Source organism: Paramormyrops kingsleyae, chromosome 19 (assembly GCF_048594095.1).
Source record: "Paramormyrops kingsleyae isolate MSU_618 chromosome 19, PKINGS_0.4, whole genome shotgun sequence".
NCBI classification, from domain to species: Eukaryota; Metazoa; Chordata; class Actinopteri; order Osteoglossiformes; family Mormyridae; genus Paramormyrops; species Paramormyrops kingsleyae.
This window is the reverse complement of record NC_132815.1, coordinates 11,973,650-11,987,694: the sequence shown is the minus strand read 5'-3', so window position 1 is coordinate 11,987,694 and position 14,045 is coordinate 11,973,650. Positions and strand designations below refer to the sequence as shown.

The window sequence follows — 14,045 nt, the reverse complement described above, 5'->3', positions numbered from 1 at the left end:
TTTGGCCATGAGAAGGAGATTATCGGAGAATCGGTGCCCTGTCATGTGACTGTATTGGTGACGTGCCCTCATTAAGTGGCTGTCCCTCTTTTGTTATTGTTTTTTTCTTTTTCCGTCGACATGTTTCGTAGCTCGGCATCTGTGCGGGGTGGGGGGGCCTGACGGAGAAGCTGATACTCGCCTCTTTCAGCCACACGTAGGTTACTCGGGCCTGCTGTCGAGCTCCACAATGCCACTCGCTCTCCGGCGATTATGGTGTCGGGTGTCCATGACGGCTACTTGTCAGCGCCCGCGGGACACATGAACTCGCCGGGAGGTGTGCTGGCTTAATTACCCACGGCTCAGTCGTGCTTCAGCACTCCGGCTTGCTCCGGGACGGTGATCGCTGACGCACGATCAGTCTCTGGGGAGGGGCGCTGCTGTTTGAGGGGTGCCGGGGGAGTGGGGGTGGGGACAGGCCAAGGCGGTCAGGTGGGTGGATCCAGCCTCCTGCAGGTGGCCCTCCTGGGGTCCAGTCTTTCAGCCGGTGGATGTGCAGTGATGCCGGCAGCAACCTCGACTCTCCCGGAGGGTCCGGCGGAAGACGCGGCAGAGCCGGACGGGACGGTGTTGGGCCCGGCCGTCCTCGGCAGGGTGCCCCGGGATGCGGTGAGAACCTTCCCCCACACCAAACGTGTGGGGAGCTACCTGATTGGCAGAATGATCAACAAGGGAGCCTTTGCCAAAGTGATGGAGGGGCTGCACATCGGCAGCGGCGAGAAGGTAATGACTGATGCTCAGAATGGAACCCTGACAGGTCCTTAATGAGCGGAACCTCATATGCTCATATCAGGGAGAAGAACGACGTTTCATATGGTTTAAGGTTTTTTTTTTTTTTAAGTCTTCTGTGTCTGGCATGACAGTGTGTCTTTTTTTGTGTTTTCTGCATCAAAATCTGCTTCAAATCCCTATTCCAGCTCAACAAGAGCATTAAAAATCACATCTTCAGTCACCTTAATCATTTCCCTGCTTTAATCTCTGTCAAAGGTACAATTAGCGTGTTTTGACAAACTCCAAGTTTCAAGGGTGCCTGACAGAGACTCTCGTGGAGTTACTGAGCGTTTTACACAGGCTGCCTCCACAAGTTATGACTGGCTGCTGTTTCATTTGCGGCTGTTATTCGAATGAAATCTGAAATGTAATATACAGCCATCCAGCAGCTTTGGGTACGTTCTGTCCCCTTCCACACCAGTTAATTAACCGTGCCCTTTTTCTCTTTCATACAAATCCCTGTATTAACAGAATATGAACATTTCTAAAAATCTGACACATACATTCTCATGCCAAGGCTCATGTTGAAAAAGGAACCTATTGAAAAGCATGCAGGAAAAAAAGGTTAATATCAAGTTTTTATTTTTACTAATTGTAACACCTCAGTTTAATAATGTACTGTTGACCCTGCACTGGAAAAGCAGTAGTGATTGGATGAAATTTAATAACGTAGACTACATAATTAGCATTAAATGCAGAAATATGAATGATCTATCATTTGAAATAAGTTTTAACACTGCCTTACGCTGACATCACAGCCTTTTCAAGTATAAATTTGTGCATATCTGGTGCATCATGTGATACTCTTTAAAACCCTCAGTGAAGTGACTTTATGTTGCCCTCAAACCCGGTTTGTGGTGACAAGGGCTGATTCGGGTCACTGTCGTCCTTGGAAACGGACCGCGGCCGCGTCCAGGGGTCGTAACTGTGCTCAATCTCACTCTGTCAACGATTTCCAGCATTGGCCCCCATTTGTTAAAGCTAAACCAAGTCGTCATGGGGGGTATTCTGCCTCTGTTTGTATGCCCCCCGTAACCAAGGCGATGGAATCCCCCTGGAGGACTGTCTCTTTGACCTTGACCCCAAACCCGAAGATCCCCTTCGTCTCGCTTCTGCCTCCCTGGAACGACGCTGTAACACATATGTTACATGCATGTAACACGAGTGCATCACCTGCCCTTTTTCTCCATAAGTCACTGGCTGATTGCCGCACAAATGCGAAGAACGACAGTGTGTGGTTCCTGGTCCCTTCTATTGGTTAGTTTCCATGGCGATGTTGTGGCCTATGGCAACCAGCAAGCTCCGTCCATAATGCGTGTCTATTTATCCCCGACCCCTTGCTAGATCTGCCCGCCTTTGTTAATTTTCATTCTCTCTGCACTTCACTCAGTCTGGATGAAGATATTACCATGGTAAAGATCTGAGCTCTAATACCCAATGTAGGATTGCACTGAAAAGTGAGGGTAAGCACTAGAAACTTAAATCATATTAAATAGCCACAACCCTCAGGAATCACATGAGGGACGGATCAATGGAAATAACAAATTTATCCATCCATCCATCCATCCATCTATCCATATATCAATCCTGCCATCCTGACTCCTCATATTAGAGGCACACAGTCGATAGATTTTTTGAAAATTATTGCACAATTTCTTTGCCTTGTCATTTGACTGCATTTGAGTCTGATATCTCAAACACGTCTATTTAATTTAGAGTTTTGTTTTATTTGTGTTCTATCTATTTGATCTTTTTCTGTGTTAGTGCTCAAATTTTGTTTGTTGTGTTTGAAATTCTACCTGCCTTTGTCTTGCTAATTTATGCTATGCTTTCTGTGGCACTTTGGTTCAACTGTGGTTGTTATAAACAGAGGTGGAGATTTCAGGTCCAGAAAGTACAAATCCAGACCAGGATTTTGTTTCAACCAACCAGTTGAGTACTCTGTGACTGTGACTCTTTATGCTCAACTGTTTGGTTGAAACAAAATCCTGGTCTGGATTTGTACTCTCTAGACCTGAAATCTCCACCTCTGGTTTTAAACGTGCTGTACAAATAAATATCAATTTGATTTTGATCCATCCTGGGAGGCACGGTGGTGCAGTGGTTAGATCTGCCCGCATTTGCATGTTGAGTTTGCATGTTCTCCCCGTGTCATCGTGGGGTTTCCTTTGGGTACTCTGGTTCCCCCCACAGTCCAAAAACATGCTGAAGTTAATTGTAGTTTGCCAAATTGCCCATAAGTGTGTCTGTGTGAGTAAGTGGTGTGTGAGTGTGCCCTGCGATGGGTTGGCGCCTCATCCTGGATAGTTCCCTGCCTTGCGCCCTTAGCCTCCAGTAAAGGCTCTGGACACCCGACTATCCAACGGAACATGGGGCGCAAGGCAGAGGATGAGGTGCCAGTCCAAACAAGTGAATTTAAGGTGAATTAATTACTTAATTATAGTACTACATCAGTAAACCATTAAAAATGATAACGGAATAGTGACTGGTCTTGCAGGTCGCCATCAAAGTGATCGACAAGAAGAAGGCCAAGCAGGACTCGTACGTCCTGAAGAACATGAAGCGAGAGCCGCGGATCCACCAGATGGTGCAGCACCCTCACGTGGCCCAGCTCTATGAGACGCTGGAGACGGAGAACTCCTACTACATGGCCATGGAGCTGTGCATGGGCGGCGACCTCATGGACCGCATTTGCGAGCGCAAGCGGCTGGACGAGCGGGAGGCGCGGCGGTACACGCGGCAGGTCCTGTGCGCCGTAGAGCACCTGCATCGCCATGGCATCGTGCACAGGTAACCGCCGCCCTCACGGGCATGAAGTGGGCCATACTTTATACAGAGAGGCCAACCTTAGCATTAGCCAATGATGTGTTTTTAATTGGTGAGTGGCTGGAGAGGGGAGCTCTGCTGCCCAATCAGCTTTTAGTTGGGTCTAGTGCCCTTGTGGCCTCGCCCCTTCATATACCCCTGCCTGCCAGGCTGGTCCTCCACTTCCAAAACGATGCTCCTAGTGGCTCCGTTACCAGTCTGCAGGTTGTTTTTGTTTTTCTTTCCTTTTCCTTGTAAGTGGAATGCAGGAACACTCTACTCTTTCAAACGTACTTTTCATTCCATCGCCCTGACCATCGCCTGGGCCCGCTCCACTGTGCTTTAATTAGGTGCTAAGCTGTTCAGTTCTCTGACATTACTGGCTGTTTAGTTGTCTAACATTACCGAGAGAGGTTTGTAATTCAAAGTCAGCCTGCCAGTGTAGGATCTGTCAGCAATTTGGTAGGTTTACAAGGTTTGATCTAAATTACATATGTTTTGGAATTCATCGGAATAGGTGGTTATAAATCTCATTTAGTTAAATATAGCTCTAATTATTAGTTTTCTCTGGGGATCTGGTAGAGGATAGTTTATGGGCCATATATATATATATATATATATATAAGGAAATCTTACTTGTCTGTTCTATAACCAGCTTTGGTCTCCCGGATTACCAGCATCACCTGGCTGCATTTAACTAGCATCCAGATCTTATGATGCACTTGAGCAGTGAAATAATGTTTGTAAAAAAATAAATAAAAAAATTTAAGTGAGGGCAGTTGAATTAAATACACTGAGGCCTAAAATTTTATGGTGTAATTTTCCATTTTATATTTTACGAAAAAGCATTTATGTGTGTAAGGACAGCCAGTGTGGTCGGGAGGAGACGCAAGCTGCTGTTCCAGACATTGAGTCGAGGACCTCTGGGGTTAACCAGCCTCGCTGTGCTCCGTTTTAGGGTGGGGGTGCTGGTTTGGGGGGGGGGTGTCTTGGCAGGAGGCATTTGTGGATTTCAACACTTCACAGCCCTGGTGATGTTTCCCTCGCGCGGGTTTACTGGCTGGGGCTGCGGCGGGCGCATGAGTGCTTTGGACGCGTCCGGGTGCAGCCACGTTTCCGCGGCAACAGGAGAGTGTGGCCTGGTGACAGGACAGCCTACTGTGTCGGCCTCCGCGGTGGTCTGGTTTGGTTGTGCCGACCGCGCGGCCTTTGAACCCTTCCACAGGGGGTTCCATTCACGGTTCAGTCTGCCCTTACTGGGAGATCTGAGGCACTGGGGAATTACGGAAAGTGGCTGTAAAGCCCTGTGTGACAAAGCAGTCCCTGACAATGCTCCATACTAAACAAATTTTGATTGATTTATTGTTCCTTGTGTTTCCAGGCTCCAGACTCCCCCTGACCCAGCAGTGGATAAGCAGTTATAGAAAGAAATGGATGTATGAACGATTAATCGATTTATTATCTTTAAAATGGAGTTTAAAAATAGGGGGACCATAGTTAAGATATAACTCTGTGCTGCTTTTGTGAGCCTGACCTACCCAGCCAATAAGAGCACAGCCGAAGCCAGGTCCCAGAGCTTGTGCTGTCCCATCACTCAGGGAAAGTTTCAGTTGGCCAGCACAGAACCACCATCCAATCAGGCTTCACACAGATAATTTGGGCCTGCATGGCATGCTGTGACCTGTAGTGTGTAAAGTAAGCCATCAGCTTGGCAGGGGAGGGGCATGAGGGGTGGGCTGCAGACAGCTATGGTGCTGGAATTAATTACATCGGGGTGAAACGTCTGGGCACAAAAACACATGTGTGAATCATAAGCCGCTTTGCTTTCCGAATCATGGACAGAATTCCCAGACTGCACTTTGATGAGTACCATCCACTCATCCATAACCTCTTATCCACCAGTAATTACTAGCTGTGGTTATTAGCAGGCTATTTAACAATCAAAATATGTCTCAGTATGTTACTCAGGTTTAAGTAATATTTGTAACATTTTGTTTGATTTCAGGGATTTAAAAATCGAGAATTTCCTGCTGGATGAAAACAACAACATTAAGATTGTTGGTACGTGTTACTTTTTTGGTATTACGGTATCTGCCCATAATAAGTCACCTCACTTAGGTGAGGACTTTGACATACACCTGGAGTGGTTCCAAAAAGTCCATTTTCAGCTTTATAGTCCAGACCACCTGTCAGCTAACTATCAAGCGGGCTTGTGCACATGTGTTTGGCTGAGGGATAGTGTTAAATCCATCAGTACTCTTCTCAGATCTGACTTCCTTGAGTTGCCCTCTGCCCCTAATGGCCGTCTCCTGACAGGGGAGATCTCCACCTACGGTCCTTCCATCCTGCAGCCCTGATTGGCCTCGTTAGTCTCATTAGATGATATCTCTTACCAAGCCTGGGACCCACAGGCCTCAGAGTGTGATGAATCCACCCCTTCAAGGAATATGAAAACATAGCTTAATTTGCTGAGCTCGCTTAGTCCTCTGGAGACGTTTTAGGGGATTTAATCTCATATGGTATCAGGGGCCGGCAGTGTATCATGGGGGGGGGGGCACTGCCTGGCCCCGGGTTCTACATCCATACAATGGGGGAGGGGGGTGGGGAACAAGAAAATACAGCCTTGATGTGGCTCTGCTAGGCCGCTTAGGGAGGATCGTTGCAGGAAGCGTCACCCAGGTCAAGACTCTGTTATCATGCGATGTTAACCCGGCATCGTAGGACCCCAACAGGAATTTCACGGCAACGCCTGGCGTTGGTGGAGGTGGGTGGGGGGGGGGGGGGGGATGGGGGACTCCGTTTAAACGCGTTGCGCTACGCTAAACTGCCCTTGTCCTCGCCACACATTTCCTTCTCTGCGTTTCAGTTTCCACTCTCTCGTTCCCTCATTAAGATTCTTGTTTTATGTCTCGACCACAGAAATTTACCAATATGGAAGAGGGAGTAGGGCTGGGAGGCTGCTGAGGGGAGCGAGCGAAGGGAAATCTGTCCCCTGTATCAACAATAAACAAGAGAAAAGGGTCTCAGACAAAAAAGGATGTTTATGTAAAGTTTCCAAGATGGCCTGCACAAGGAACCCAGTGTTTGAGGTGGTGTTGTAGCTGGAAGTATCTTAATAGGGTTGAATTTCACAATAGAAGGGTTTCTGATTGGATGACAGGCGGTGGGGGGAGGGGCGGGGTGGGCACGCCTCGCCCGGCGCCAACGCTGCCGTTTCCTTGCAGACTTTGGCCTGAGCAACACGGTGAAGGCGGAGGCCTTGGCGCTGGAGCTGCTGAACACGCAGTGCGGCAGCCCGGCCTATGCCGCCCCCGAGCTTCTGGCACACAGGAAGTACGGGCACAAGGTGGACGTGTGGTCAGTGTAAGTCGCCAGCGCGGTAGGAAGCGGCTCCTCGGCGGCGGCGGGGCCGGGCGCTCCAGGCTGGGCACTCCGGGCTGGTACCTGCAGTCCAAGGGCGATTTTATTGGGGGTACAAGAGGAGCAATTGCGCCCCCTACAGCTCAGATGAAATGCTGTTTAAACATACTACATTCAATAAGATTAAGTTATATTGTAAAGGTAAACCCTCATTCTCCGCATTTCCATTTTGAATGTATTGATCCCTGCCCCACCTGGTCCCCCGGCTCAGCTACCCTAACTAGACGCAGATTGGATTTCCGCCACACGCTTATGGGGTCTCACACTCGGACGCGAGCCATCCGTGGGAGGCAGTCATTAACGTTTACGTGGCGGGGCCACAAAAACCATCAGCTAGTAAAGAGGCAAGCTGCCCTCGAACATCTGAAACGCTGACATCTCGTTAAAAAAAGGCCCTGGATGGTGACTCGTGTAAAGTCATCTGCTCAACGATTGAATAACGATAATAAACAAACATGACGTAAGGCTTGGATGAGCGGCTGGACCGCGCTTCCAGCTACGATGCCTTTCACAATAACTCCTTATAAGAGTTACTTATAACTCGTGTTTTTATCTTTTATTGTGTGGTTGCCTAGCAGGCACTGCCTCTCCTTATATCACCTTAGCTGTGTTAAGTGTCACATCTGGCACTTTGCTCACACTGTTAAGACTCACGGTCCTGAGTTGCTGAGTGCCAGATCTGATCAGCACATCTTGTCCCTGTATGTTTGTGACACATTTCATCATCTCGTTCATCCACTGCCGCGCCTTTTGGCACCCAAACATGTTTCCTGTATGTTTACAGAAATGTAATCAGTAAAATATGGAACTTATATTTAGACTAAGTAACTTTTAAAAAGTTCATTAAAATACATTTTAAATGATCTTACTTGGGTTACGATACATTACCTAACATACAATATAAACATCTGGCTAGGAACCTATGTACTTATATACCTTATATACCTTGATCAGCTACCCGCCTGTGATTTATACCTGGATCTTAAGTGCCCAGTTACCCTCTGGCTCTCATCTTTTATGTACGATTTTTTTTTACCAGTTTTATCTGCAATAAGTACCAGATCCAAGGCGATTCACGTAGAATCACTCTGACTCTGCGGTAAATCCGCCCGCTCCCCTAGCCTAGGCATTAAGCAGCGGTGTTGTTGCCCTCCCACCTCTATGTGGCGCTGACACAGGGGCGTCAGCACATTCGCCATGCTCACCGGTACCCTCCCCTTCACCGTGGAGCCCTTCAACATCAAGCAGCTGCACCAGAAGATGGTCAGCGGTGACATCGGCACCTTCCCCACCGACATCAGCAAAGGTGAGACGTTTCCTGATTTCTGCAGTCCCCCCCTTCACCCACTGTCCCTCCGCTGCCCCCTGCTGGGAGCTATGGGTCCCTACAGGGGCAGCATGTGACTCAGTGGGCTAAGCCTCTGTGCCTGTGATCAGACGGTTGCTGGTTCGAGCCCGGCACCGGCACATCTGTGGGTCCCTGAGCAAGGCCCTTAACCCCCAGCTCCCTGGGCACCACGACAGGTGGCTGGCCTTTGTGGCCAAATTGTTGTCACCTACAGAGAGCAAGCTGGGGGAGGCATGGGGTTCAATACAGAATTTATTATTATTATTATTATTATTTATTATTATTATTATTATGAAACCACTCTCAGTAGGCATGAAGAGCAACAATGTACAGTGGGGTCCCTGCTCTATTAATCTCCCATAATCTACCACATCTTCATTTCATTAAGTATGAGCATTAGCTCCTCCCCCATGACTAAAAGGTCTCAAGATGTCCTTCGTATCGGGTTACCATGAGCTAGGTGGCACTCTAAGATGTTTCAGATGCCTTAAGACATTTAGCAGATATTCCTTCTGCTCAGGTCTTACTAGGCTGATACCAGCACGCCCGCATGTGCATTAGGTATGAATAAAATCAGAACTACTTTCTAAATCTGTGTATATTTAAGATACTACCAAGACATGTACCCATCTACTTATTATCCAAAGTGGAAATCCGATGTAGGTTTGCGGCGAGTCTGGATTCCTTCCCAGGAAGCACAGGGCACAAAAGCTGCACACCCTCTACAGCAGGGTTATTCAACTCACGGTCCTCGAGGTCCAAGCACTGCTGGTTTTCCAACCTTCCTTTACCTGTCAGTCAAGTGTGAAGCCTCTGACCAATCAGAATCAGTAATTATTAAACAACTACCTGGGAGAACTGAAAACACGGCCTGGATTTGGAATCGAGGTCCAGAGTTGAAGAACCCTGCTCTACAGGATGCCGGTCTGTCACCGGGGAATATTTTTTGCTAACTGGAGGTTGATTTTCTCATGAGGTGATGTCTTTTTGAAGCATGTCTCAGAGTGACGACGGCCCCCTCCCGGGTGCTCAAAGCCCCCGGTGGTGTGACTGAGCCGGTCCTGTGACGTCTCAGCTATTCTTAGATCGAGCGGCTGCCCGTTCATGTTCCCTGCGCCGGTGGTTTACGGTGTCGTGGGGCCCCAGATGTTAGAGGTGTGGTTGGAGTGACTGTGGGGATTTTTTTCTGCTCACAGATGCCCCCTTTAATGGGAATAGACTCAACACTGAGCCAGGCTGATGCCTTGGGCTGGAACGGCACCGTTTCTGGTGTTTACGGGCCGTGATGTGACGCACGGTGACTCAGACAGGAACATCTGTGACCAGTTCACACACTTCACATACATTTCACACACTTCATGGTGGTTCAGGGCGTAGTCCTGCTAAGACGGCAACTCCAGAAGGTGTTTACTTATGGAAATCAGAGAATTCAATAAAATCTAATAAATTCACAGAATGAAATAAATGAAATAATAAAGGAAAAAGGGTAAAAATTCAAAATAAAAATTCAAAAAAATTTAAAACACATTGACAAAATGGATGTTTCACTGGTACATTGTTAAAAACAACTTGTTAGAGATTGTTTAGAAAGTCTATGTACATGTTCACACACCGACAGACATGCATTTACACAAAGTGCACATGGAACACACATGGCAACATGCACTACACGTGCACATAGGACACAATAAGGGTACGGAATGAGTATGCCAAAGCACACGCAAGTGCAACACGTGTTTGGTCACGTGTCAGAAACATGCACAAACGCACAGAGTCATCCACCAGACACGGTCAAACGTTAAAGAGATCCAAAGATAATCCCCTCAGGGTATCTGCAGTCACATGACACCCCCCACCCACCTTTCACATGCGCTTTTCCATAGCGGCTGTTCAATTCGTGCTGACTCTCCTGGAGCCGGACCCGGACAAGCGACCCAGCGTCAAAGAGGCCATGCAGGAAAGATGGCTACAGGCGGGTTACGGCAGGAGACCCCTCAACGCGGCGCTCTACAAAAACAGGTATCGGCCTTGATGGCTTAAAAACGTGGGGGGGGGGGGGGGGGTGTGCTGAGAGAGGCCTGTGGAAAACGCCATGCATAACCCCCCTGATGGCAGGGGGGTGTGCTGAGAGAGGCCTGTGGAAAACGCCATGCATAATAATGTGATTTTAATGGGTTTGGCAGAATATTACACGAAACCATAGAAGCTCGTGTGGCTCCACGGCTGGACCGCGCTGTTATTTTTACGAGCCGTCCGCTTCCACGCTATTCCGGCCTCCGGGCCCGGGTTTATCTCCCTATCGCTGGCGTTGTCCCCGTCACACGACACAGAGGAGCATTCCTGAGTGACAGGGAAGCCCGGGCCCACGCAGAGGGCCTTGTTGTGGGCACGGCCGGGATCCATTTTCAGCTGTAAAGACTGCGGGGAAGGGAGCCCCTTCCTGCGTTGTATTATTGGCCTTGTAAAAGTCGGCTACAGTGGATCTGGACTGTAATTTCTAGACCAGTTTTATTCGAGCCTTCCATATGTCTCCAGTGAACCCTGCAAGCTAACAGTTTAGCAGGCTGGAACTGGGCTCATTGTGGAGAGTTTTCTATCAGCACCTTTTACAGACTCTCCTTGAAGCCGTCGGTCGTATGGTTAGGCGAACGTGAGTACTTCCACATGGTCTCTATACTGCCCCGGGTCTGACCACACCAGGCACATGAAAGCTTTTCCAAGACAAAACCTTCAGCAGTGACAAGGAATGTAAGGATGGATTTTTAACGATTATCCCACGTTTTCTCAGAACCTGCCGGATGGCCGTAAAACCATTGGAAAAATACTGCGTGGAGCGGAGGCTAATTTGATGATTTTATTCCCAGACTCCAGCCAGATGAACTGAACCCAACTGTGCTGAACTACATGACCGAGTGCCTGGGGTACAGTCTCTCTGATGTCATGCACACGCTGGTCAACAACCGGCCCTCCGCCATCATGGCGACCTACTGCCTGCTGGTGAAGAAGCTGGCGCGGCGTCAGAAAGGTGTGAAATCCAAGGTACGCAGAATGCCAGTGGTCTAATTAGGGTTAGACGCCAGTCTAATGTTCCAGTACTTTTCAAAATGTCTAATTAGTATTGATCCCTACATCTGTTAAAGTTGCATCGGGATTCAATGTTACTGTGGAAGTTAGATAAAGCCATGTACATGAATGTTGGATGAACGTTAGCTAGTTGATTCCACATAAATCTGAATAATATTACACATACAGATTTGGCATTTGAGACAAAAGGGTATTAATGTGAAATCATGCATTTTTGTAACATTAATTTTATAATTACCCAAAATGCGAACCGAGTAGCCGGTACTATAATATGAAATAATAATGAAAGGTCCTGAACACACGGACATACAATGAACGTCGTTGAACACATGTTCTGTCTCTCTCGCCCCCTAAAATGAGGTGGTCATGTGACTCTGGTAACATCCTTAACTTAAGGGCCTCGGAGGTCCATTTATGAAAACACAATAAACTTGAAGATCTTCCCAGACCCGTTCCAGCTCTTCATGTTTTTCTATTCCTTCAGGTTTCGATAACAGAGACGTCCACACTTACTCCATATTTACTTTTGCCTTGAGTCACTCTCCTCACTGTTGTTTGTTGACACTAGGAGCTAAAGACCTGTTCCTGCCTTACTTTCAGAAAGATGCTCCATCTGAGAAGAACAAGCAATCCGGCAGGTCCCGAAGAGCAGAGCAGAACAGGAGCAGTGAGACAGTGTCGCAGAACCCCAGAAAACGGACCAACAACTCAGCAAAGGAGGACGCAGAAAGCCATGAAAGCAGTGGCCCTTTGCTACCCCTGGTTTGTCCTTCAGGGGGTGCCATCACAGATAATGAGATCGCCATTACGCTGGAAAACAAAGAGTCTTTCCTTCCTGAGGGTAACATTAAGTCCTGTTTGGACTGTTTTTTTTAATTTTATTTTGCGTTATGGAGCATCCATTGTCTTGTTTGTTTCATACCGTTTCAGTTTCGCCATTTGCCGAGAAAGAGCTTGTCTGCCAGAGGTCTCCACAAGCCTTTGTCCAAGAGGCGAACAACTCGAGGCTGCGAGAGACGTCTCCCTGCGACGCACTGGCCAGTGGCGACCTGGGAAGGGACGTCAACTGCAATGTCAAGCCACAGAAAACCCAAGAGCTCTCCCAAGACAACCCAGTGGACCCATCAAACTGGCATGCCGAGGACAAGTTGGAGAAACTGCAGACCTCCTACCTTGACAAAGTCACCTCTCCCAAGACGTACCAGGAGAATAAAGCCCACAACCAAATCGTGGCACACCAGGAAACACGTTTTAGGGACATCCTGCAGGCAGCGGACGAGAAAATCCCCACGGTACCTTGGCGGTACACCAGCACCACGGAGTCGCCACAAACGGCCCCCCTGCCCAAACTGCGGCACACGGCCCTTGGGGACGGCATAACCCGGAAACTGACGTGGGTGGGTGTAGCACGGCACGGCCATGGCGGGTCACCATTCCTGCTGAATGGGTCACGGCCGCCTGTGTGCCCCTCGTCACGCCAGCAGACCCTCATCATCAAGAGTCTGCGTCACTCCAAGGAGCGGGGCCGCGGCCTAGCGGGCCCAGAGGTGGCTGGCGGGGGGTGCGTCACCACCAAGTGCAACGCTGTCCAGCTGAAGAACTCACACAGGAGGGTGGACCTCAACCTCCCCGCTCTTGCACCCCCCTTCCAGGTAAAACCTGACAAGAAGCCAGAGTTGCTGAGGATGGACTTCTAAATGGGGGGGGGGGCACTCCGAGAGGTCACTGCAGGTCAAAGCTCTTTGGAACGGGCGGAAGATGGACACTGTCCTGCACTATCCCTAAGAGCACATTGTTTCTAGGAACAGTTTTCTATAAAGAGACATCCTGGCCGCGCTCCATCCTGTTGGGCCTTTAAATCAGCCTCTGCTTTGCTCAGAAATAGCTTTACCATTCTTTTTATATGAAAATCCCTTTTTTCAGAATCATGCTGCATTTTCCTCAACAGAAATGCGACATCCGTAACCACCCACCACCCACTCGCTCCCAGAACCAAGGCTCCCTTCTAGGTCTCGTTTGGGGTCGCATTAAGATTTGTCCCCCTCCCTCCAGCCCCCCTAGACGAATTCTAATGATTCTGATGCTTGAACATAAAAAAATAATGAAGTACTTTAAAACCAAATTAATGTTGGGATGGGCTGGCATCTCGCCCACCATGTATCTATCACTCGCTCCCGCCGAAAGCGGGATGGATAGACAGATCAAAAAGCAGGATGCTTTTCGCCTATGGAGGTTTGCCAAAAGTGTGCGATTTCGCTTCAAGGAGCTTGCGGCAACCATAAGCTGAAATGCGTAGAGGCTTTACCTCACTATGGAGACAGGGCACAAAGGGGACGTCTCGCGACTGGAGCCACCAGGATGATTGACCACCCATTAGGAGTAATGACAGCGTACTGTTCCACAAGGATCATGCAGCATGGCTGCCCTAAACAGATAAACCCGTCATATATTAACCTCCACAATTTTTACACTATACATGCATTGTGTACATGCATTGTGTCTAAAAACCCTATACTGAACAGAGACCAAAGATTTTTATACTTGTATATAAAAATATAAACATTTTGTACAGCTTGTA

At 48.4% G+C, this 14,045-nt stretch overlaps 1 protein-coding gene across 1 annotated transcript; it reads left to right on the top strand.

Moving 5' to 3' along the window:
* Positions 1-501: 501 nt before the first annotated feature.
* LOC111841336 (hormonally up-regulated neu tumor-associated kinase) lies at positions 502-14,045 on the top strand. The gene is made up of 9 exons (XM_023807014.2): positions 502-762; positions 3,308-3,600; positions 5,621-5,676; positions 6,840-6,978; positions 8,214-8,341; positions 10,267-10,402; positions 11,248-11,422; positions 12,068-12,308; positions 12,398-14,045. Exons 1-9 carry the CDS (start codon positions 541-543, stop codon positions 13,162-13,164), a joined length of 2,157 nt encoding a protein of 718 aa, XP_023662782.1. The 5' UTR covers positions 502-540; the 3' UTR covers positions 13,165-14,045.